Source organism: Oncorhynchus keta, chromosome 9 (genome assembly GCF_023373465.1).
Source record: "Oncorhynchus keta strain PuntledgeMale-10-30-2019 chromosome 9, Oket_V2, whole genome shotgun sequence".
NCBI classification, from domain to species: domain Eukaryota; kingdom Metazoa; phylum Chordata; class Actinopteri; order Salmoniformes; family Salmonidae; genus Oncorhynchus; species Oncorhynchus keta.
This window is the reverse complement of record NC_068429.1, coordinates 38,227,303-38,250,692: the sequence shown is the minus strand read 5'-3', so window position 1 is coordinate 38,250,692 and position 23,390 is coordinate 38,227,303. Positions and strand designations below refer to the sequence as shown.

Genomic DNA, 23,390 nt, shown 5'->3' with positions numbered 1-23,390 from the left:
CTGGAGGTACTAGAGAGTGAGAACAGCTATAGAGGGCAGGCAGGCGAGGCGTTTAGAGTGGCGACTTACATGGCTGTTGAGCAGCGAGCTTCTCTGACTGGATAAACCTTCAGTCTTTTGGAGCGTCTCAATCGCCATTTCAATCTGATAGACCAAGGAGCAAAAAATAGAAGGAAAAACAAAAACAACAAAGGAAAAGGTTGCACTAGAATACTGACACAGTACTGACACACGTAGAAAATCAGAAAAATCCAGAACAGCTCCGAAAGCAAGCGTCACCCAAACTAGTGCCAAAAGCCCAGCATAGCAAAGTCAGTTTAACCTTAAATTCACCTAACTGTCTTTTGAATTACATTTCCCATTGTCTTAATGAAGCAGCGTGCTAACAGAAAGTCAAGAGGCACATAGCCTAGTGGTTAGAGCGTCGGGCCACTAACCGAAAGGTTGCTGGATCAAATCCCGGAACTGACAAGGTACCAAGCAACCTGTTGTTCTGCCCCTGAACAATGTAATTAACCCACTGTTCCCGGGTAGGCCGTCATTGTAAATAAGAATTTGTTCTTAACCGACTTGCCTAGTTAAATAAAGGTTACATAAATAAACAAGCGCCACAGTAATCAGAAGCTGGGAAACTACCATTTTCAGCCACCAGAGGAAAGCATAGACCCACTGAGGGAGGGAGACCTCACTGCGCATGTTGGAGCAGAACAATTTTTTTAAGTCCTTTCAAAGTGTTGTATTACAGTTCTAAAAAAATTGCCAGACTTGTGACTCCATGTCGACTGCACGAACTTTACAAACATGATGTGATCAAAGGTCATGCAGTTTTTGATGAAGTCGCTGCAGTTGCTTCTCACTTGCATTGTGGGAGGCACTATGTGTCAACCAATCATTAGGTTGTTTTTGTTGGACCCGTCTCAAAATACACATCTGCCAAGTAAAATAGTCGGTTTACATGACAGTACGATACATTGTGGCTGGTTCCATCAGATAACCTGGCACACGGTAGCCCTTTGCCCTATGCTAACCTCACCAGATGACAGTGATGATTTCCTGGAACAGATTCTACATCAGCCAATTACAAATGTTGACATAGATTGAGGTGAACAAACACTTTTCCATAACAGCGTCCATAACAAAGTCAAGCACTCTTGTTATCACAGATGGCAGTATTGCAGTAATAGTGTTAAGTTATTTTAAAGAACCCACATTTGCAAGCATCCTCACTAGAGGAACGTTTGATGTTTATCGTTCGTCAGTACACCTGTCAATCAACTGATCAACACACCCTACTGCACGCTGTAGGCCTACTAATAAGGTGGTAACAAGGTCATTCCGTGCTTTCAGGGTGTCTTCATTGTCATAGTGACAACTGCTAATAATCCCATTGAAAAATAACTTTAAAAAACGGTATTTAAATGTATTAACTCAACAGCACTCGTTTTACATTGCCAGCACATATTTTACAGCATGTCTCTCCTTTCCTCGTTGCTCAAGTGTTTCTCCTTGATTGTGTAAGGCGTGGATAGAAAGACGAGCTGATCAACTTCTCTCTTCGACGATTCATATTTCCAGGAACAAACTTCCCCCATGCAGGTCAACTATTCCATAGGGTCAGCCTCGGCTTCCAGGCCTGTGAGGTGAACGCCTAGTAGAGGATACCCGTAGCGATTACGCCCTCGTCTGGCGAGGAGACACTTTCTACGAATGTAACCTACAACTTGTCGTTTACCTTACATTTGATGCAAATGACAAAAATTAAATGGTATGTTCTGTTAGTCATTCCAATCACGTGTTTTCACCAGAGAAGCTTTTCCCCAAACAGCCTATTACAAGCACATTTATAACACAACAACCTAAAATCACTCACTTCACATGGCTTGGAGGGGTGGCACAAATGTAAAACCACACTAATTGAACCACACTAAAAAAACACACTAATTGTGGTAGTGTGTTGTGCTGGCAAAACCTTGTAAATGAAGATTAGGAATATATTTTATGAGGAGTTTCTTGTTAGAGTCCCTCTTCCAGACGACACATAAGCTACTGGCAGTGCTACATAAATAATATTTGCTATATTACATAGACGTGTAGGCTATACTTACATGTACAATGTTTTATATGCGTTTTTATAATCATCTACTTTGTCACATATGCGTTATTTGACTTGAGGACCAACAATGGAGCGATTTTTCCTCAAATAAAAACCTTGCCGTCTCTGGGCTTTCTGCCTTAGTGGATCACGCCACAAATTAATGATAGCAGTAAGGGTAAATTACAGCTACACTATATATACACACAAAACTATGTGGAGACCCCTTGAAATTTGTGTATTGCTGACATGTGTATATTAGAACAAGACAGGTGTATAAAATCGAGCACACAGCCATGCAATCTCCTTAGGCAACATTGGCAGTAGAATGACCGTACTGAAGAGCTCAGTGATTTTCAACGTGGCACCATCATAGGATGCCACTTTTCCAACAAGTCCGTTTGTAAAATTGCTACCTTGCTAGAGCTTCCCCAGTCAACTGTAAGTGCTGTGAAATGTCTAGGAGCAAAAACAGGTCAGTTTTTATTTATTTATTTTTTTACAATTTGCGAATATTTATTTTTATTTCACCTTTATTTAACCAGGTAGGCAAGTTGAGAACAAGTTCTCATTTACAATTGCGACCTGGCCAAGATAAAGCAAAGCAGTTCGACAGATACAACGACACAGAGTTACACATGGAGTAAAACAAACATACAGTCAATAATACAGTATTAGATACAATGTGAGCAAATGAGGTGAGAAGGGAGGTAAAGGCAAAAAAGGCCATGGTGGCAAAGTAAATACAATATAGCAAGTAAAACACTGGAATGGTAGTTTTGCAATGGAAGAATGTATATATATATACCTGCTGGAGCGTGTGCTACAGGTGGGAGATGCTATGGTGACCAGCGAGCTGATATAAGGGGGGACTTTACCTAGCAGGGTCTTGTAGATGACATGGAGCCAGTGGGTTTGGCGACGAGTATGAAGTGAGGGCCAGCCAACGAGAGCGTACAGGTCGCAATGGTGGGTAGTATATGGGGCTTTGGTGACAAAACGGATTGCACTGTGATAGACAGCATCCAATTTGTTGAGTAGGGTATTGGAGGCTATTTTGTAAATGACATCGCCAAAGTCGAGGATTGGTAGGATGGTCAGTTTTACAAGGGTATGTTTGGCAGCATGAGTGAAGGATACTTTGTTGCGAAATAGGAAGCCAATTCTAGATTTAACTTTGGATTGGAGATGTTTGATATGGGTCTGGAAGGAGAGTTTACAGTCTAACCAGACACCTAAGTATTTGTAGTTGTCCACGTATTCTAAGTCATAGCCGTCCAGAGTAGTGATGTTGGACAGGCGGGTAGGTGCAGGTAGCGATCGGTTGAAGAGCATGCATTTAGTTTTACTTGTATTTAAGAGCAATTGGAGGCCATGGAAGGAGAGTTGTATGGCATTGAAGCTTGCCTGGAGGGTTGTTAACACAGTGTCCAAAGAAGGGCCGGAAGTATACAGAATGGTGTCGTCTGCGTAGAGGTGGATCAGAGACTCACCAGCAGCAAGAGCGACCTCATTGATGTATACAGAGAAGAGAGTCGGTCCAAGAATTGAACCCTGTGGCACCCCCATAGAGACTGCCAGAGGTCCGGACAGCAGACCCTCCGATTTGACACACTGAACTCTATCAGAGAAGTAGTTGGTGAACCAGGCGAGGCAATCATTTGAGAAACCAAGGCTGTCGAGTCTGCCGATGAGGATGTGGTGATTGACAGAGTCGAAAGCTAAGGGCCAGATCAATGAATACGGCTGCACAGTAATGTTTCTTATCAATGGCGGTTAAGATATCGTTTAGGACCTTAAGCGTGGCTGAGGTGCACCCATGACCAGCTCTGAAACCAGATTGCATAGCAGAGAAGGTATGGTGAGATTCTAAATGGTCGGTAATCTGTTTGTTGACTTGGCTTTCGAAGACCTTAGAAAGGCATGGTAGGATAGATGTAGGTCTGTAGCAGTTTGGGTCAAGAGTGTCCCCCCCCTTTGAAGAGGGGGATGACCGCAGCTGCTTTCCAATCTTTGGGTATCTCAGACGACACGAAAGAGAGGTTGAACAGGCTAGTAATAGGGGTGGCAAAAATTTCAGCAGATAATTTTAGAAAGAAAGGGTCCAGATTGTCTAGCCCGGCTGATTTGTAGGGGTCCAGATTTTGCAGCTCTTTCAGAACATCAGCTGAATGGATTTGGGAGAAGGAGAAATGGGGAAGGCTTGGGCGAGTTGCTGTTGGGGGTGCAGTGCTGTTTACCGGGGTAGGAATAGCCAGGTGGAAAGCATGGCCAGCCGTAGAAAAATGCTTATTGAAATTCTCAATTATGGTGGATTTATCAGTGGTGACAGTGTTTCCTATCTTCAGTGCAGTGGGCAGCTGGGAGGAGGTGTTCTTATTCTCCATGGACTTTACAGTGTCCCAGAACTTTTTTGAGTTAGTGTTGCAGGAAGCACATTTCTGCTTGAAAAAGCTAGCCTTGGCTTTTCTAACTGCCTGTGTATAATGGTTTCTAGCTTCCCTGAACAGCTGCATATCACAGGGGCTGTTGGATGCTAATGCAGAACGCCATAGGATGTTTTTGTGTTGGTTAAGGGCAGTCAGGTCTGGGGAGAACCAAGGGCTATATCTGTTCCTGGTTCTAAATTTCTTGAATGGGGCATGTTTATTTAAGATGGTTAGGAAGGCATATTTTTTTTAAATGTGAAAAAAATGAATATACAACGTACATGTTGTACAATCCTCTTACATCTTTATTGCTGTGAAATAACATGAATGTGTGTCAAATATATGCGAACGTGAACATTTTGTCTATCGTTAGTACTAATAGCTAGTAGTCTAGTCAAGGATGCCTCGATGTAATATTGGCACAAAACATTTTGTTCCAGACCAATGGAACAAAAGTGAATCTTGAATTTTAAGGTTTAAAATATCCCTCTGGTGGCCAGGGTTGATTTTAAGAAATGCCATTGGTTGGTGGATATAAAGTCTAAGGTCTTTGACAGGAAATAATCAGGAAATAATCACGGTCATCTGGTGAGGTTAGCATAGGGCTAACATGTGCCAGATTATCTGATGGGACTAGCTACAATGTAGCGTTGTATCAAAATCAAGATTTTAACTGGCTGATGAACAGTTTTAGACAGAGAAATTGTTTACATTTAAACTGTATCTAATGTACGCAAGTATGGCCCCGTTATGTTTTCAGTTTGTGAGTGTGTGATATGGGGTTATAAAGTTTTGTGACATTTATACAGAAAAGCGTTTAGAAATAACAGCAGCTTTGTTGGCACTGCCATGTTGGTCTGAGCCTTGCTGTTGGAAAACCCCTACAGTGCCCGACTTTCGGCTGTCGAAGATGCAACTCCTGACTTCACTCGCCGACTTCCCCCTACGGTAGTCTTCGTTACGCTTACTGCTTAAAAGCTTCACGTCACAGTAAAGCAGTACTAACAAATATGATTTAATATTTATTTTAATATTTAGTTAAAACACAGCACGAGAGGAAATTCCTAGCTGAGAAGACCACAGGACAGGACAGAGCGAGACTGGACTAAATAACACATTCTCAGACACTGACATAAAGTAGCTAAGTGGTAGAAAGGCTTCAGATATGCATTATGACAGGCAGGAGAGAGTGGCCTGACAGACAGACAGACAGACTGACAGGACGAGTAGAGTAAGTAAAGGGGGGCCGTACACTCACAGTGGACGGGGAGGCTCGGGTAGTCTGAGTGGCTGGGTGGGGGGCAGAGTTGTCCATAGAGTTGCCCCCGATGAGGTAGGCTCCAGAGCTGCTGATGATCTGCCCCCCGGCCAGACCCATGGTCAGACCCCCGTTCCCCCCTCCATTGTTGGCCATGCCATGGGACGACACCACTGTAGACACCTCAGACGAGCTGCCCTGCGTGTCAAAGTAGCTCCCTCCACTGTTCTGGCTGTACACCTGGGGCTCGGAGTACGAGTACGTCCGTCTGGGCAAAATCAATGGAGGGAAAAGTTAGGAATTCCCCCCCCCCCCCAGGAGTGGATAGGTCAGGATAATTTCCTTTTACATAAAGGAAAGTTTGAATGGTGCTAGAGTACCTATTTGATGTGAATTAGCGGTGCCATTCTGAGCCTTCACGGGAAGGCAATATTCCTGTGTTAATGAAAGTGGAGTTTCCATAGTTACACAAATCACCTGAGGAGTCGCCGTGCCGACAGAGATTTGTGTGATTGTCGTTTTCCTCTGCGGTGACTCAGACCATTACCTTGGCCTCTGATATAATGACACCCTTCAGTGCCTTGACACAACAGGTGTTGTGGACCAGAAACATATTCTCTCTCTAAGACCTTTATATACTACATTCCCCTACATATAAATTTGGGACAGTGATGCTAAAACTTTAAAATGTGGCTCTATACTCCATTTTGGATATGAGATCAAATGTTTCATATGAAGCGATAGTACAGCATGTCACCTTTTACTTGAGGATATTTTCATACATATCTGTTTCACCGCTAAGAAATGAATGCACTTTATGCATATTCAATAGGAGTGCATATTCAATATGGGAAATGCATATTCAATAGGAGTGTGCGCATGCATTGAGATATTGAGCTTGATTTGGCTGCTTTCATGGGGCTACAGAGGAAAAAAACTATTAGCTTCCCTTCCATTTGGGACTTATTTTATTATACGGCTGAACAAGATTTGCATAAAAGAAGCGATCTCCTATTTTATTTAAAAAAGTGTGCACTGTCTCTTAAGACCCAGTAAAGAAGTAATTCACACACACAGTCAGTTGCTCTGAACTGAATTAATAAAGTTTGTGGTGACAATCGGCATATTTTGCATTATGGTTTGCACAAAAAAGTACTAGGGTAGTAAATTGATGTTAGCTTCAGCTGTAAGCTAGCAAGAAAAGTTAGCCTACAAAACTGGAAGCTAACAGTTTCTTCTTGCATTGTAAAGCATTCAAGCCTGTAACAGACATAGTTTTGCAAACAGTAATTAACAGTTTCAACATTGTGTTAGCTTCCATGCAGCATGAGTGGGAAGCTAACGTTATGCAGCCCAGACTCCCAGTGAGTGTAGTGGTTCAGGCTAGAGCTAGCAATGAGTAATTGGAGCAGGCACAGTGCACTCGCGCTACAAAAGAGACATGGACTCGCTGATAAAAAGACTTGATCCTCTCTCAATCAGTAGACGAAGTGAGACACATTTGACAGAAGTGCTGAAAGAAACAAACATTTGAGTACCAAAATGTTTTTCATGTTCTAGTATCAAAAAGGTACCGAAGTTTCGGTATACCATGCAGAAATAATTTTGCCCCATATTCCTAGCACGCAATGACTACATCAAGCTTGTGACTACAAATTTGTTGGATTCATTTGGGTTATGTTTTGGATTATGTTATGCCAAATAGAAATGAATGAATGAATGAATACAATAATGTATTGTGTCATATGTCATAATAATGCCTCTAACTTTTTCGCTCATTGGTCACGATTAATTCGTGATTATCCGTAATGGTAGCATCCACATTAATGTAGAAGTGTTCAGAAATATATTATATAATGAGTGACAATAAAAGTGACTCCAAAATGAGACAATACGTTATTTACCATTAATTTCTATTGGGTACAACATAATCCGAAACACAACAAACAAACTGCAAATTTGTAGACAAGTTTGTAGAGTAGCAAGCTTGACGCAGTGTTTGTGTGCTTGGAATATGGGACCAAATACTAAACTTGACAAAATGAAATGCATTATAAGTGAATTTGTCCACATACTTTACAATTGGGGCCAAGATACATAAAGTGCTTTAATTTCTAAACGGTGAAACAGATATGTAATAAAAATACCCTCAAATAAAAAGGTGACATTCTGTACTCTCTTGTATATAATCCATAGAACAGAAATCAGACAGCGCTCCGGCAAATAAACTTAAATTGACATATTTTTAGTGCAGTAATAAAAACATCAATTTAAGTTTATTTACCAGAATGCTGTCCTATTTCTGTTCTCTCGCCTCATAAAACATTTGATCTCAAATCCAAAGCCAAATTAAAAGCGTCACTGTCCAAATCAATCTATAGAGGAGTGTATAAAACATATGCCGAAACTCTGGAGAAATACCAGGTTATGGAGGAAAGTTTAGGGCACCGGAATGACTCGTTGACAAATCATCTGAACGGTAAGAAATACCTCCTGCCCCTTTCTCATCTACTCTTTTGGTGTGTAGTGAATCTACTTCTATACCCAATAGAACTGTGGAGGGGACAAGCAGCTGGTACTAACACACTGTTAACAGACTCAAATAGTAAGTGGGTGTGTGCTCAGCTCACTTCTTCTGTCCTGATTATTAGCCAGGCCTTGCCCCTCCATCAGAGACTGCTGTCGGTCGATTTGTGACTGTGTGTCACTCACTATGGGACAGCCCCAGCCTGTGGAGTGTGTACATAACCTTGTCCCCCGAGCCAAGGAGTGCGCAGCACTTATTCATACTCCTGGTCATCTCCAGGTGACTGCACACAATCACACAGTACTTCACTGTGCTGTTACTTACGCCCTCCGCACCCGCCATGTGTGTGTGGCAGAACTACTGCTGTGAAGTGACTTTAGCTGTTGCCGTTGACGACAGAGAAGATGATAAAGCCACTGTATAGTGCCACTGCAGAGTGAGTGACAAAGGCAGCGGTGGTTGAGTAACACTAAACACTCACATGGTTCCGTTGGTGTAGACGCCACTGTTCTCCTCCACATACTGCACCTGTGCTGGGTATACATGCTGAACCTGTTGAACAGTCTGGGTCTGCAACCGTAGGGCAACAAGTTAGAAACGACACACAAATCAAACACACGCAAATCAAACACACACACACACACGCACACAAACACACACAGCCGTTTACCTGCTGCTGGACAGGCACCTGAGAGGTCACCTGCTGGGCGGAGCCTGCGGGCTGCACAGGCACGGCGGTCTGAAGAGGGACAGTGGAGGCGGAGTCAGCGCCTGCCTCAGGGGTCTGCATGGCGCCTGCAGGAGAGAGAGGACACATTGGTCAACTGGGTACCACCAGAGCCATCGATGGAGGGGAGCACATTGATAGACGGACTATAGAGAACCACAAGCTCTTCTCTGGCCTGGCGCCAAAGTGGCAGAACAAAGTCCACTGCAAAGAACTCCACAAGCAACCTTTGTCTCAATTTGGTTTAGATGCACAGTACCAGGACAATTTAAGTGCTAACTAAGGAGTATCTGGGTCTGGGAGTATAAAATCAATATCACTCACAGAGACATGAATTCTAGATTATATCTATGGTATTACTGTACCCATGTTGACGAATGAACAGGGGCTGTAGTGGAGCGGGTTGAGAGTTTCAAGTTCCTTGGTGTCCACATTACCAACGAACTATCATGGTCCAAACACACCAAGACAGTCGTGAAGATGGTACGACAAAACCTTTTCCCCCACAGGAAACTGAAAAGATTTGGCATGGGTCCCCAGATCCTCTAAAAGATCTACAGCTGCACCATCAAGAGCATCCGGACCAGTTGCATCCCTGCCTATTATGGAAACTGCTCGGCATAAGGCCCTACAGCGGGTAGTGCGTACGGCCAAATACATCACTGGGGCCGAGCTTCCTACCATCCAGGACCTACAGTTGAAGTCGGAAGTTTACATACACTTAGGTTGGAGTCATTAAAACTCGTTTTCAACCAGTCCACAAATTTCTTGTTAACAAACTATAGTTTTGGTAAATCGGTTAGGACTATCGACCGATTAATCGGAATGGCCGATAAATAGGGCCGATTTCAAGTTTTCATAACAATCGGAAATCAGTATTTTTGGCCGCCGATTTGCCGATTTTTATTATTATTATTATTATATACCTTTATTTAACTAGGGAAGTCAGTTAAGAAACTAATCTTATTTTCAATGACGGCCTAGGAACGGTGGGTTAACTGCCTCGTTCAGGGGCAGAACGACAGATTTTCACCTTGTCAGCTCGGGGGACCCAATCTTGCAACCGTACAGTTAACTAGTCCAAAGCAATAACGACCTGCCTCTCTCTCTCATTGCACTCCACAAGGAGACTGCCTGTTACGTGAATACAGTAAGCAAAGTTAAGTTGCTAGCTAGCATTAAACTTATCTTATAAAAACACAATCAATCATAATCACTAGTTAACAACACGTGGTTGATGATATTACTAGATATTATCTATCGTGTCCTGCGTTGCATATAATCTGACTGAGCATACAAGCATACAAGTATCTAAGTATCTGACTGAGCGGTGGTAGGCAGAAGCAGCCGTGTAAAACATTCATTCAAACAGCACTTTCTTTGCGTTTTCCCAGCAGCTCTTCGTTGTGCGTCAAGCATTGCGCTGTTTATGACTGCAAGCCTATCAACTCCCGAGATGAGGCTGGTGTAACCGAAGTGAAATGGCTAGATAGTTAGGGCGCGCTAATAGCGTTTCAAACGTCACTCGCTCTGAGCCTTCTAGTAGTTGTTCCCCTTGCACTGCATGGGTAAAGCTGCTTTGAGGGTGGCTGTTGTCCTTGTGCTGGTTCGAGCCCAAGGAGGAGCGAGGAGAGGGACGGAAGCTATACTGTTACACTGGCAATACCAAAGGGCCTATAAGAACATCCAATAGTCAAAGGTTAATGAAATACAAATGGTATAGAGGGAAATAGTCCTATAATTCCTATAATAACTACAACCTAAAACTTGTTACCTGGGAATATTGAAGACTCATGTTAAAAGGAACCACCAGCTTTCATATGTTCTCATGTTCTGAGCAAGGAACTGAAACGTTAGCTTTCTTACATAGCACATATTGCACTTTCACTTTCTTCTCCAACACTTTGTTTTTGCATTATTTAAACCAAATTCATTATTTACTTGAGGCTAAATTGATTTTAATGATGTATTGTTGTAATTGTCATTTATTAATAAATAAAAATTGGCCGATTAATCGGTATCGCCTCTTTTGGTCCTCCAATAATCAGTATCGACGTTGAAAAATCATAATCGGTCGACCTCTAGTTAGGACATCACTTTGTGCATGACACAAGTCATTTTCCCAACAATTGTTTACAGACAGATTATTTCACTTATAATTCACTGTATCACAATTATAGTGGGTCAGAAGTTTACATACACTAAGTTGACTGTGCCTTTAAACAGCTTGGAAAATTCCATAAAATGGTGTCATGGCTTTAGAAGCTTCTGATAGGCTAATTAACATCATTTGAGTCAATTGGAGGTGTACTTGTGGATGTATTTCAAGGCCTATCTTCAAACTCAGTGCCTCTTTGCTTGACATCATGGGAAAATCAAAAGAAATCAGCCCAAAAAATTGTAGACCTCCACAAGTCTGGTTCATCCTTGGGAGCAATTTCCAAATGCCTGACGGTACCAGGTTCATCTGTACAAACAATAGTACGCAAGTATAAACACCATGGGACCACGCAGCCGTCATACCGCTCAGGAAGGAGACGCGTTCTGTCTCCTAGAGATGAATGTACCTTGGTGCGAAAAGTGCAAATCAATCCCAGAGCAACAGCAAAGGACTTTGTGAAGATGCTGGAGGAAACAGGTACAAAAGTATCTATATCCACAGTACAACGAGTCCTATATCGACATAACCTGAAAGGCCACTCAGCAAGGAAGAAGCCACTGCTCCAAAACTGCCATAAAAAAGCCAGACTACGGTTTGCAACTGCACATGGGGACAAAGATCGTACTTTTTGGAGAAATGTCCTCTGGTCTGATGAAACAAAAATAGAACTGTTTGGCCATAATGACCATCTTTATGTTTGGAGGAAAAAGGGTGAGGCTTGCAAGCTGAATAACACCATCCCAAACCATGAAGCACAGGGTTGGCAGCGTCATGTTGTGGGGGGGCTTGGCTGCAAGAGGGACTGGTGCACTTCACAAAATAAATGGCGTCACGAGGATGGAAAATTATGTGGATATATTAAAGCAACATTTCAAGAATTCAGTCAGGAAGTTAAATCTTGGTCGCAAATGGTCTTCCAAATGGACAATGACCCCAGGCATACTTCCAAAGTTGTGGCAAAATAGCTTAAGGACAACAAAGTCAAGGCCATCACAAAGCCCTGAACTCAATCCTATAGAACAGTGGGCAGAACTGAAAAAGTGTGTGCAAGCAAGGAGGCCTAAAAACCTGACTCAGTTACACCAGCTCTGTCAGGAGGAATGGGTCAAGATTCACCCAAATTATTGTGGGAAGCTTGTGGAAGGCTACCCAAAATGTTTGACCCAAGTTAAATCATTTAAAGGCAATGCTACCAAATACTAATTGAGTGTATGTAAACTTCTGATCCACTGGGAATGTGATGAAAGAAATAAAAGCTGAAATAAATCATTCTTTCTACTATTATTCTGACATTTCACATTCTTAAAATAAAGTGGTGATTCTAACTGACCTAAGACATGGAATTTTTACTAGGGACTAAATGTCAGGAATTGTGAAAAACGGAGTTTAAATGTATTTGGCTGTATAAATGTATAAGGTGTATGTAAACTTCTGACTTCAACTCTATGTACTAGGCGGTGTTAGAGGAAAGCTCATTAAATTGTCAAAGACTCCAGTCACCCAAGTTATAGACTGTTCTCTCTGCTACCGGTGCGCCAAGTCTAGGACCAAAAGGCTCCTTAACAGCTTCTACCCCCAAGCCTTAAGCCTGCTGAACAATTAATCAAAATGGCCACCAGGACTATTTACATTGACACGCCCCCCACCTCCCTTTGTCTTCACACTGCTGCTACTCGCTGCTTATTACCTATGCATAGTCACTTTACCCCTACCTACATATACAAAATAACTCTTCTAACCTGCACATTGACTCGGTACTGGAACCCCTTGTATATAGACTCATTATTGTTATTTTTATTGTGTTACTTTTTTTATTTTACTATTTTTACTTTAGTTTATTTGTAAATATTTTCTTAACCGCTTTCTTGAACTGCATTGTTGGTTAACGGCTTGTAAGTAAGCATTTCACGGTAAGGTCTACCTACACCTGTTCTATTCTGCGCATGTGACAAATAAAATTGTCATTTGATTAGATGATTTGGTTCCTGGGAAGAAGCTTCTCTCAACCAATCATCTATGCACAACATGTACTAATACAGTCACAATACCATATCATCATTATTCTGTGGTATAATATGAATAGGAATACCGACTCTGTGTGTACAATAACTGTCCATTTGAGAGTCAGTGCTTAAGCAACTCATCACATTGAATGCACCGTTGTAATTCTGACTGCTGTGCTGCTGGAACAGGCAGCTGTGGCCAGCAGTACTGAATGTACTCAGGGTCGTGTATGAGTCAGTGGTCCGAGTAGAGAGCTCGTCTCCTGTCTCCGTGTTCACAGCAATAAAAAAACAGTTAATATTTAACAGCCCTAATGAGCTTATCTTTCTCCCTCTGCTCTCACAAATCTGTTCCCTTCACATCTTCCAACGATTTTTTATCATTCAGACATTTGTTGATTAATTCTTGCCAAACACATTTCGGCTAATTTTGTGAAAATGTGGTCGTATTTGTCAAACCACAGTTTTTACTTTGTTCTCACACCTCGGCATTGGAACACATGCATAGGTGTCCAAAAATGTAGCTGGTGTCAGAGATTTAGAATCCATCTTTATTGGCTAACGACCCAACCCTGAACACACAGAGCTACGGTGAGATGAGGACTTGGGCAGAGGGAGACATTCACAGTAAAGCAGCATGTAGGCTAATCATAGAACAGCCACCTCTCCTCCTCTTGCTCTGTCCTCCGCGGTGACCCCCCACACACTCCCCCTCATCTGCTCAACTTAGTTTCCATGACCAAGCCTCTCCTGGTTAATTAACCTGTCTCCTAAGAGCCCTGGATCTCCCCGGGGTCTGCCTGTCCTCTTCCACCCCCTCTTCTCTCCACCCTACTACTCATCCTCTCTATCTTCAGTGATATACCAGAGGTTGTGTTCAGATGCATTTCTCCCTTCATAGTGCATGATAGTACAGCACAGTATAGTGCATGATAGTACAGCACAGTATAGTGCATGATAGTACAGCACAGTATAGTGCATGATAGTACAGCACAGTATAGTGCATGATAGTACAGCACAGTATAGTGCATGATAGTACAGCACAGTATAGTGCATGCACAGGGTGTCAATCAGCGTAGTTTCCTTTTAACTCAGGAGGCTGCATTGAATTGAATAGTATTTTCTTCCATCCTGTATTGTTAAAACACTAAAACAGTTGAGCACTGATTCAGACAGGTGGTTCTCCATGCTGTTCACAGAAAGAACCAGAGACCAGTCAGTCAGACCATTCCGCTCCTGTTCTGCCATCAGTCAGGACTTTCAAACTGAAACCGCTCAGTTGAAGGAACATAGTCTATACTTTGATGGTGCAGCAGGGGTTTATGAAATGTGTTCCCCTTGTTTCTATAATGCATTAGCCTACCATTTGATAAAACCAAAGACAGAAAGACTTAAACAATCCCGAAGAGCTCTCAGCATCCATTGAAGATTTTAAAAATCCTGCATGATTCAAGACACTTTATCGTTCCATCTGATATGGCCTTTTAATGTCGCTCAGCAAATTGCATATGTTCTGCTGGTAGCAGAAAAAGCCCAGGTACCTGATCACAGGGCGATGCTAGTAGGAAGGCAGCAGACGACAGAAACTAACATGACAGTGACAACCAGTGCCAGGTAGGCCTGGGACGGTCATGGAATTTTGGATGACTGTTATTGGGCAGCCAAATGTTTGAATAGCCTATTTGCACATGTTCTCCTCTCCTCTGCTGCTGACTGTATGTGATGCCATAGATATAGAATGAATAGAACGGGCATACCCATTCAAGGTCAATGATGGCATAATGGGTGGACTGGCCGCCATTGAGAGTGTACTCATAGGAGCAAAGCAGGAAGTAAAAAGAGGAAGTGTACCCATCAATATGTGCTGTGATTTGTTGATTCAACTCAACCGACATGACAACAAATACATTCCATTGAATGAGCCACATCAGTTATTTGAATGAACATTCTACATTACCATTGAAATTATTGCATCCCAATACGAGGCAGCCATTGAGAGTGTATCCATGAGTTCACCAGTCAAATACTGTAGATGCCATAAAGGAGTCAATGGAACGCAGATAGTTCCATTGACCAGATTGGCTCACATTCAACTGATCTGACAAAGTGGATATTCGTCAAATCCGTCATGATTTATGTATTGTAACAGGCGCACAATTTTTATATATTGAGATGTTTTCCACTGCATAACATGTCGAACTTCAACAAGTCTATTTTCAGGTTTAGAAGAAGTGACTGCTAAAAATGCCAAATGTATAAGCTGGTTAGCAACAGTGGTAGAATTGAGTCATTTTTAACTGTAATGCAGTTGATTAGTAATGATAACATGAACATGTGTTGGGGTTGACATCCATACAAGCATTAGACTCAGATTGTTACCTCAACATAGTGTGAAATACACATATAAACAATAGCCTAAATGTAGCCTAATTTTGCTGGGGGGCAATGAGGAGACTAAGGATCTTTCCCCCACCGCCCTTTCCTCCGCGCGTTTCCATGGCAATTCCATTGTTTTGGTCGAGTTCGTTTGACCTCTTTACTGCATCTGTGGCCAGGGTTAGAGGTTCCAAGCCTCTTCTATAGACCCAGTTGGTATTAGATAGAACGTCGCGACCCATCCCGACCCATCCCGCCTGTGGGGAAAACAATCTGTGGTTACCCACAATAGGCTACCCCATTAACTTTTTCAAATGCAGTACTTGTTGTCTGTTTGTTTTAGTCGATTACAGAACTACATTTAAGAAAAATATAACATGTCTAGAGATTCATTTTCAACATTGCCTGCTCCCTGGCGTTCTCACTACTTAGAAAAACTTATTATTGTTGGGCTTTCCTCATGCCTCTTTTCATGACGATGCTAGCAGCCACTTGAGCGCTAGCTAGTTACCGACCGTAACATTACACTTGCCAAGACTAACAACACAAACAAACGGACTATACAGCTCAGCTGCAAGTAGTAAGTGGAGTTACAAACGGACTATACTAAACAAGCCGTGTATTACCTGTGATTTAATGTTTCCCACACACATATCTACAGTACGTTTAGACTCCTCGGACACTATTTCCCTACGTGGGAGCACTGCGAACCAGAGGTCATGATTTTTGACACAGGTACATGTACATTAACTAACACAGCAGCTTTTCGGCATGTTTTGTTATTTCTGTATAACAAAAAAATGTATGACGAAGTTACCTCTTTTACAATGGGGGTCAATATAAAATAATGTTGGTTTCCCCCAATTTGTTAGCGTGAATACCGACTGGGACCATCAACTATATTTCAATGTGTGCTGCTGCTGCAGGCATGCGGGCGTCACCTAGGCAACCGAAGACTCGTTTGCTACAACACTTTGCTTGAGCAACAAAGTTTATTCACACTGTTAAGAGTCCACGTCACCTCAAAAATGGATTCCACCGCACAAATGCCTGGCCATCTCGTCTTCAGTTCTTTTAGAACCATCAGTTACGTGGTTATACGGTAAATTGTGCCAGTCTTTGTGCCAGGGAGATGCTGCTGACATGGCAGTCAAGTGATCCATTCAGAGGTTGTCATGCTTTCTCTTTTTAGTCTCTACAGGTACCATTTTTCTTCTGCTCAATGCATCTTGCAGTAGGAGAGGCCCTATCGGCCTCTACTACACCAAATCCACCTGCTCCCTGCAGCCTGCCCCTGATGATTAGGAGATGAGGAAAGGATTGACTTTCTGGATGTAAACAGGGCACCTACCTCACCCCCCCCCCTTCAGCTTGCTCTCGCTCCCCTGTGGCCCACTTAAGCGCTGTGCTCAACTGAACAACTGCAAGCTCTACAAGCCCACGCAGGAACAAAGGCCAGAGAGGAGGGCAGCACTCGCCTTGCCTCTCCTTCACCCTCCCCCCGGGTCCTTCATCCAGGACTTATTACATCAGACGATCAGAACGAGATCTATAATGTTATCTCACCACATTACCACAGTCAATAATATGTGCAACTTTAATGGCATGATCAAAACAAAATATGTTTAAAGTCTAAAATGCTGTTAATGCCTGGGATATCCATTGTGAGCATGAGACTGGTAGCAAGTGGATTGTCCTCAACCTAAAATGTACTGATGAATGTCCAGAAACAACATGCTTTAGAGAGGAGTTGTAACACTGTGAAAGAAACACAACCCCAAATAAAGAGGCACGTCTCCTTTGTATTGATCTCATTTCCTTCCTGTCTCCATCATGTTAGACCTGTGGCCATGTTAGGCTGGCAGTGATAAAAACACTGTCTGAAGCTGCAGCATTAAACAATTTCCTTCACAACTATGGAACAGGGTTGAGGTTAGTGATAAAGTATACCTTGCAATGTAAAAACAGTGTAAAAAGGCTGCTGTGCGTGCAAATAGCGCAGCAAAAACCCCAGTTGATGCTGCTAAGCCATGAAAATGGATGGATGAATAATCAAATGAATCAGCGGCTCTTTAAGTGATTGGAAATGGAACAGGATCCAGTGAACAGGTGGCATGGTTCTATTGTTGCCCACCCAACACCTGACTTCAGGTAAGTGGTAACTAGCCGTTTCTGACATCCTGTCCTCTGTCCACAGAGGTGTGTATGCCATTATTGCCTTATAATAGGCTATAGGCCTAGGCCAGGGATGGGCATCTTTGATAGGGGTGGGGGCCACAAAAAATCTGCAGTGGCTCGCGGGTCTACATATACCCACATCCATACATGCGGCGCTAGCCTTTTAGGGGCCCTAAGGAACATTTTGTTGGTGGCTTCCCCCAACTTGGGAGCAAAGCATGTTAGTGGCCTCCCTCTTGACAGCGAAGTGAAGTTTCAGAGTTCATTTCCTGCTATTCTACACATTTTTTTCCATGGAGAGTAGAGAAAATGTTACCATTTTAATGCAGGTTTGCTGCAATTCTACACATTTTGCCATGGGGTGGAGCGAATATTTGCAGTTCTTAATATGACATCTGAGTGAGAGTTCCTAACAAATCAATGGGGGCCCGGATCAGTAATTCGACCATGCTTGCTACAAGTTAAGATAGCTGGTTTGGACAGACCTACTCATTCAAGGGATTTTCTTTATTTATACTATTTTCTACCTTGTAGAATAATAGTGAAGACTATGAAATACTATGAAACTATGAAATAACACATGGAATAATGTAGTAAAACAAAGCAAAGTGTTAAATAGCAACAGGTGGCTATTTGAAGAATCTCAAATATTTGCTTAACACTTTTTTGGTTACTACATGATTCCATGTGTTATTTCATAGTTTTGATGTCTTCACTATTATTCTACAATGTAGAAAATAGTAAAAAATAAAGATAGACCCTTGAAGGAGTAGGTGTCCTAAAACCGTTGACCGGTAGTGTACACAAATATATTTGTGTGTGTGTGGGGGGGATTTATCCATGCCTACAAAAGAGGGGCCACCAGTTATCCATCCCTGGCCTAGGCCCTATTTTTTACAATGCAAAACAATAGTGTCAATTAGACAGACCTTCAAATGCTCACGGTTGAGAACTGGAGTCCTCATATCACAGCAATAACTTACTTTAACTAAAAATCAAGCTGTGCAAATAATCATTAAGCTAATTAATTTCAGTAAAATTCATTAGCTTATTTTCCAGATGTTGCCAGTCTGTTCCATTCATTTGGGATTGAGGCCTGCTATGTGTCTTATCGCATCATGGTCCACACAAATTCAGTGGAATATGGAGTGACAGATTGAAATGACTTTATTGTGAGATGCTACCCATATAAACTTGCAGTAACCATGGAAATGGTCATATCTAGCCTAATTGCAAGCTCGGTGGGCCTATAGCCTACCTACATATATACCAGTCATTTCTTGGCATGTTTGTCAGGGAAAGACTTAGGGTGGCTCAAAAACAATTAGCCTATGTGGTCAGGAGTCCCACTAAGACCCACTGTGCACCTGTCCCCCCTTCCACCTCCCCCTCTCGACACACACCTGTTCCTCTCCCCTAGGTGGGAACAGAGGGCTGCGGCTGGCTGCAGAGAACACCCAGTGGACCTGACTGTAGAGAATGATGATGCAACACAGAGAACCATGGAGCTTTTCCTTCCTCACAACAACCCTGGAGCTTTTTCCTTCCTCATCCAAGAGGCCCATAAGAGGGGTCCAAATCCATCTATAGTCAGCCAAGAGGCCATAAGAGGGGTCCAAATCCATCTATAGTCAGCCAAGAGGCCATAAGAGGGGTCCAAATCCATCTATAGTCAGCCAAGAGGCCATAAGAGGGGTCCAAATCCATCTATAGTCAGCCAAGAGGCCATAAGAGCCACAAAACCACTAGGAGGAAACGGATCACATATAGAGATCCATGTGTCTCTACACTTTCATTGACAATTTGCTTTAAAACAATGCAATAATGTATCATTAATGAAGTCAAAAAAGATATGTCTGTAAAGAGTAGCATGAGAGGAAAGCATAATTTAATCTAGGCAGTAGGCTTACACACCTGTCTTGACTGAGCAAACACCAAACCGGCATTCTGTTTAGGAAGCCTAGGATATTTCCATACTGCAGATTCGTAACTTTAAGAGAGTAAAAAAGGGTGTCCAAAAGCCATTTTAATTATGTTTTAGTGGAGAGGCCGACTGGGATATGGCCCTGATAATAATTACAAGCCATCCAGCCTATTCCAGTAATAATAATAATCATTCACACTTTGAGAATCTGACGTGTCTTTCATTATTCCAGCGATTCCATACTGCGCTCCATTTTTATGGACGGACAGAAAATGTAGGCCTTACGAAATGACAGCTGGAAACCTCTGTTAGAAGATGTGTGTGTAATATTCAAAAGTTATGAACTTTGTATTCCGTGCCATAAGTTGTCTGTAAAATACAGAAATCCAGGCTTTGACATTTGCAGATTTCCTCAGCTTGGTTGGATCAGTGAGTCCAAAATGCAGCTGAATCGGAGTGGTTCCACTTCCACTTTTTACTAGCCTATCAACTACCTACCCCACCACACCAGTAACAAATAAACAAACCTGTCATAATCAGGTTCAGTTTGTTTCTTCATCTTCCAAACAGCAGTAAACTAATATAAGTCTGATGTTACATTGTCAATGAAAGGAATGTGATACATTTCCATGTAACAGGACCCATGAGCACCAACATGTGAAGTTCATAAGAGGATATCAAATTGGGTGTCAAATGAAAGCAGAGAGTTTATATTTTGAGGAAATAAAAGGCATTGATACATTTTTATAAAATGTTACTTCTTAAAAATGTATGGCTTTGATTTCTGGTCAAACGGATGGAAAAGGGGGTACAAGTACTTGGGAGTATGGCTAGATGGTGCACTGTCCTTCTCTCAGCACATATCAAACTTCCGACGCCGACAGAAATGGCCGCCTCGCTTCGCGTTCCTAGGAAACTATGTATTTTTTTTTTTTTTTAATTTACGTGTTATTTCTTACATTAGTACCCCAGGTCATCTTAGGTTTCATTACATACAGTCGAGAAGAACTACTGAATATAAGATCAGCGTCAACTCACCATCAGTACGACCAAGAATATGATTTTCACGACGCGGATCCTGTGTTCTGCCTTTCAAACAGGACAACGGAATGGATCCCATGCAGCGACCCAAAAAAACGACTCCTAAAAAGAGGGAAACGAGGCGGTCTTCTGGTCAGACTCCGGAGACGGGCACATCGTGCACCACTCCCTAGCATTCTTCTCGCCAATGTCCAGTCTCTTGACAACAAGGTTGATGAAATCCGAGCAAGGGTAGCATTCCAGAGGGACATCAGAAACTGTAACGTTCTTTGCTTCACGGAAACATGGCTCACTGGAGAGACGCTATCGGAGGCGGTGCAGCCAGCGGGTTTCTCCACGCATCGCGCAGACAGAAACAAACATCTTTCTGGTAAGAAGAGGGGCGGGGGCGTATGCCTTATGGCTAACGAGACATGGTGTGATGAAAGAAACATACAGGAACTCAAATCCTTCTGTTCACCTGATTTAGAATTCCTCGCAATCAAATGTCGACCACATTATCTACCAAGAGAATTCTCTTCGATTATAATCCCAGCCGTATATATTCCCCCCCAAGCAGACACATCGATGGCTCTGAACGAACTTTATTTGACTCTTTGCAAACTGGAATCCATTTATCCGGAGGCTGCATTCATTGTAGCTGGGGATTTTAACAAGGCTAATCTGAAAACAAGACTCCCTAAATTTTATCAGCATATCGATTGCGCAACCAGGGGTGGAAAAACCTTGGATCATTGTTACTCTAATTTCCCCGACGCATATAAGGCCCTGCCCCGCCCTCCTTTCGGAAAAGCTGACCACGACTCCATTTTGTTGATCCCTGCCTACAGACAGAAACTAAAAAAAGAAGCTCCCACGCTGAGGTCTGTCCAACGCTGGTCCGACCAAGCTGACTCCACACTCCAAGACTGCTTCCATCACGTGGACTGGGATATGTTTGGTATTGCGTCAGATAACAATATTGACGAATACGCTGATTCGGTGTGCGAGTTCATTAGAACGTGCGTTGAAGATGTCGTTCCCATAGCAACGATTAAAACATTCCCTAACCAGAAACCGTGGATTGATGGCAGCATTCGCATGAAACTGAATGCGCGAACCACTGCTTTTAATCTTGGCAAGGTGACTGGTAACATGACCGAATACAAACAGTGCAGCTATTCCCTCCGCAAGGCTATCAAACAAGCTAAGCGTCAATACAGAGACAAAGTAGAATCTCAATTCAACAGCTCAGACACAAGAGGCATGTGGCAGGGTCTACAGTCAATCACGGACTACAAGAAGAAAACCAGCCCAGTCACGGACCAGGATGTCTTGCTCCCAGGCAGACTAAATAACTTTTTTGCCCGCTTTGAGGACAATACAGTGCCACTGACACGGCCTGCAACGAAAACATGCGGACTCTCCTTCACTGCAGCCGAGGTGAGTAAGACATTTAAACGTGTTAACCCTCGCAAGGCTGCAGGCCCAGACGGCATCCCCAGCCGCGCTCTCAGAGCATGCGCAGACCAGCTGGCCGGTGTGTTCCTGTTCCCAAGAAAGCTAAGGTAACTGAGCTAAACGACTACCGCCCCGTAGCACTCACTTCCGTCATCATGAAGTGCTTTGAGAGACTAGTCAAGGACCATATCACCTCCACCCTACCTGACACCCTAGACCCACTCCAATTTGCTTACCGCCCAAATAGGTCCACAGACGATGCAATCTCAACCACACTGCACACTGCCCTAACCCATCTGGACAAGAGGAATACCTATGTGAGAATGCTGTTCATCGACTACAGCTTGGCATTCAACACCATAGTACCCTCCAAGCTCGTCATCAAGCTCGAGACCCTGGGTCTCGACCCCGCCCTGTGCAACTGGGTACTGGACTTCCTGACGGGCCGCCCCCAGGTGGTGAGGGTAGGCAACAACATCTCCACCCCGCTGATCCTCAACACTGGGTCCCCACAAGGGTGCGTTCTGAGCCCTCTCCTGCTCCCTGTTCACCCACTACTGCGTGGCCACGCACGCCTCAACTCAATCATCAAGTTTTGCGGACGACACAACAGTGGTAGGCTTGATTACCAACAACGACGAGACGGCCTACAGGGAGGAGGTGAGGGCCCTCGGAGTGTGGTGTCAGGAAAATAACCTCACACTCAACGTCAACAAAACTAAGGAGATGATTGTGGACTTCAGGAAACAGCAGAGGGAACACCCCCTATTCACATCGATGGAACAGTAGTGAGAGGGTAGCAAGTTTTAAGTTCCTCGGCATACACATCACAGACAAACTGAATTGGTCCACTCACACAGACAGCATCGTGAAGGCGCAGCAGCGCCTCTTCAACCTCAGGAGGCTGAAGAAATTCGGCTTGTCACCAAAAGCACTCTCACAAACTTCTACAGATGCACAATCGAGAGCATCCTGGCGGGCTGTATCACCGCCTGGTACGGCAACTGCTCCGCCCACAACCGTAGGCTCTCCAGAGGGTAGTGAGGTCTGCACAACGCATCACCTGGGGCAAACTACCTGCCCTCCAGGACACCTACACCACCCAATGTTACAGGAAGGCCATAAAGATCATCAAGGACAACAACCACCCGAGCCACTGCCTGTTCACCCCGCTATCATCCAGAAGGCGAGGTCAGTACAGGTGCATCAAAGCTGGGACCGAGAGACTGAAAAA

The 23,390-nt window shown here is 43.3% G+C and overlaps 1 protein-coding gene across 4 annotated transcripts in view; it reads right to left on the bottom strand.

Moving 5' to 3' along the window:
* Nucleotides 1-23,390, bottom strand: part of rfx3 (regulatory factor X, 3 (influences HLA class II expression)) — a 122,298-nt gene that overhangs the window by 27,164 nt on the left and 71,744 nt on the right. The window contains exons 2-5 of one of the 4 annotated variants that reach the window (XM_052525806.1): nt 8,977-9,101; nt 8,788-8,876; nt 5,774-6,047; nt 70-144 (exon numbers count right to left, since the gene is read on the bottom strand). In XM_052525806.1, the coding sequence (XP_052381766.1) occupies nt 70-144; nt 5,774-6,047; nt 8,788-8,876; nt 8,977-9,096 (558 nt within the window). In that variant the 5' untranslated portion in view covers nt 9,097-9,101. The remainder of the gene's footprint in view (nt 1-69; nt 145-5,773; nt 6,048-8,787; nt 8,877-8,976; nt 9,102-23,390) is intronic. The other 3 variants (XM_052525807.1, XM_052525809.1, XM_052525810.1) reach the window with 3 other exon arrangements.